Source organism: Sphaeroforma arctica (assembly GCF_001186125.1).
Source record: "Sphaeroforma arctica JP610 unplaced genomic scaffold supercont1.570, whole genome shotgun sequence".
NCBI classification, from domain to species: domain Eukaryota; class Ichthyosporea; order Ichthyophonida; genus Sphaeroforma; species Sphaeroforma arctica.
This window is the reverse complement of record NW_014039988.1, coordinates 48,884-51,660: the sequence shown is the minus strand read 5'-3', so window position 1 is coordinate 51,660 and position 2,777 is coordinate 48,884. Positions and strand designations below refer to the sequence as shown.

Below are 2,777 nucleotides of genomic sequence, written 5' to 3'. Positions count from 1 at the left end.
TATATNTATATATATATATATATATATATATATATATATATACATATATATATATGCATATATGTATGTATTCGTACATCTATTGGAAATGAAATCTCAGTATATATTTTTCAGGAATACTAATGCTGGCTTTGAATTCCAAAGGCTGTGTATCTTATCTTCGTGTTTTATATGTTCTGTACTTTTCCTGTTTATTACCACCAATCTCTGCCCTATGCACTATCAGTTGACTTTATATCATATCTCAATACACGTATAAAGCCAAACGATTGGGCCGAGGTTCGGGTGGTGGTAAAGCCAAAACGTCCGGTAGGGGTCACAAGGGTCAGGGCAAATACGGTACAGGGAAAGGCCCCCATTTCGAGGGAGGTCAGAAGCCGCTGCACAAAACCATCCCCAAATGGGGCATGACCACCTTCAAGCGCAAGGAGTACGAGACTGTTAACTTGAATAAGGTGTGTAGTGTAGCGCGTATGCGTACGGGAATGGGGTACCGTTTACTTAGGCGTTGAGTATATACGGTTGTGCATTTGTAGCTTGTACTTCGCAACGTTTGGTAGCATCTCCGTAGTGCCAATCAGGGATCGATCAGGGGCCTAAGTTGTTCACGAATAGCACCTGTGCATATGGCTACACCCCCACTGCACACACTGTATACTATCCATTGGCCGTTGTGGAGTGGTATGACTCAGTGGTTTTCAAGCCTGAGTGGGCTGGTCGCAATGAAGGCGCCGTGGGCTTTCGTACGGTAGTTAGTCTACGCCGTTCGCGTACCGGTGCCTGGCGAGCAATATGTATTGTTATCTATATAACGCAAACGCAAACGTTCCGAACTGCAGTTGTTGTTGTGATAGTTCCAGTCAGATATCGATCAGGGGTGCTTAGTCACGAGTGGGGTTGTCGCAATGCCGACGCTGGACCACTGAGTAGTGTGTACTCATAGTAAACGCAATCTGTTCTCCATCAAAATAGCTCCTACAAACATGGGTACGAAGGGGGGGGGGTCATCACGATGAAGATATTGCTCTTTAAATATGCCAATGTACATACTCATTACCCAATTAACACGCCAATATATCTACTTGTTTCAAAGTACCTACTTATTCAGTTGCCTATACTTGGCTTTTTCTTTTCATTTCCTCCACCTACCATGTCCAGCTCCAAACATGGATTGATCAGGGGCGCTTAGATACGAGTGGGGTCATCACAATGAAGACTCTACGTGACTGTGGACTGGCCAGCAGGTCGCTCAAGGGCGGTGTTAAGATTCTGGGTGAGAAGGAAGGCGAGTTGAAGTTCAACACACCCATTGAGATAGAGGTTTCACAGTAAGTAGGCCGGAGGGATATGTGTACATGCTCGTGTCTGCAGGGCTGTGTGTACGTGTACAATATATGTGTGGATATGGGTTTCTGGGCGAGAGGGTTCAATTAGTCAATAGAGATATGGGGTTCATTTTAAGTTAGAAAATGTGGGAGTTCTTTCATAGTTCACTGCGTGTATGAATGTGTGCCAGTAGGATGCATGTATATCTACTAGACTCGTATATTGATTCATCGTGGGTGTTCTGATGGATATACGTATTTTAGATGGCAAATGGGAGTATTAAACTTTCGATTGATGTCTGACTCGGCTCATCGACAAGCACCTGATTTTTGATCACAAAGCCGATGGATGTGCTTGTGCGTTTACGGATCACCTATACAGCCAGTGGTATTCTTATCGTCCGGAGATGTGAGTTCTGATCTATGGATGTGGATGTTATAACTGACTGTATACAACTCTTCATTACAGTAGTACAAATGGAATTGCGATACTACTATCGTGTGAGCGAATGTATTTTGTTGCCACACCACCCTGTCACGCACAATGTACACAGTGTTTGAATTTTAATAACAAAAAAATGACTGGAGTTTTTAGTTTTATACGAGTATATATGAATATATCTATATATATGCGTATATATAGATATATATATATGTGAATATATATATATATATTTATTTATATATTTATACGTGCGTGAGATTCCTACTTTAGTATATACAAGTACGTCATAAATATTTCATGGGACTGGCTGCTTTCTGTACCCGAATACCATCTCCTGCACGTTAGTAGTTACAAGCACCTAATCTCGTATCCTTGGACTGTCCTGTTCCACCCTTACAGAGCATCCAGGACGGCCATCCGAGACATCGAGGCGAGTGGTGGAAAGGTCACAGCAAAGTATTTCAATACAGCGTCGCTGCGAGCGCTCATAAAACCTCACAAGTTCCCCAACGGCGTACCCAAAGCGCCTCTACCCGTGGTCAGCAAAACACTGAAATGGTACCGAAATTACGACAATCGGGGTTATCTGGCTACTAAACCGGAGGACGAGAGTGCGACAGGTGCTGCCACTACGTATAAGGTTACGGAGCTGAAGGAGGTCAAGGCGTGATCCCGTTGTGAGGATAGAAAGTAATAAAACAAGTGAAACGCTTAAGACTGCGTGTAGTACCTGGGACATGGGATTTGGACATATTAAGTTAAACGTGATCTTTCAGGCGGTTCAAGTATTGTGGCAACAGTACAAAGCACGTATTGTAATGTGTGGTGCTTGTTACTACTTTGTTTGATCATATATATCATAAGCAGAATGACTAAAGCAAGTAGAAATGACGTTGAAAATGCGCTTGAAGGTGTATCCTTGTGTCTACATTTAATTTCGTCAAATAATATATATATATATAATCTATATATATATATACTATTTTATATATGTATATATATATATG

The 2,777-nt window shown here is 41.9% G+C and overlaps 1 protein-coding gene across 1 annotated transcript; it reads left to right on the top strand.

Annotated features, from left to right (window-relative positions):
* Window positions 1-257: 257 nt before the first annotated feature.
* On the top strand, window positions 258-2,506 carry SARC_07302 (50S ribosomal protein L15; the record flags this gene model as incomplete). Its single annotated transcript, XM_014298771.1, has 3 exons — window positions 258-455; window positions 1,159-1,328; window positions 2,170-2,506. Coding segments are annotated over 3 exons (639 nt in total), but the record flags the coding sequence as incomplete, so codon positions are not given.
* Window positions 2,507-2,777: the final 271 nt, after the last annotated feature.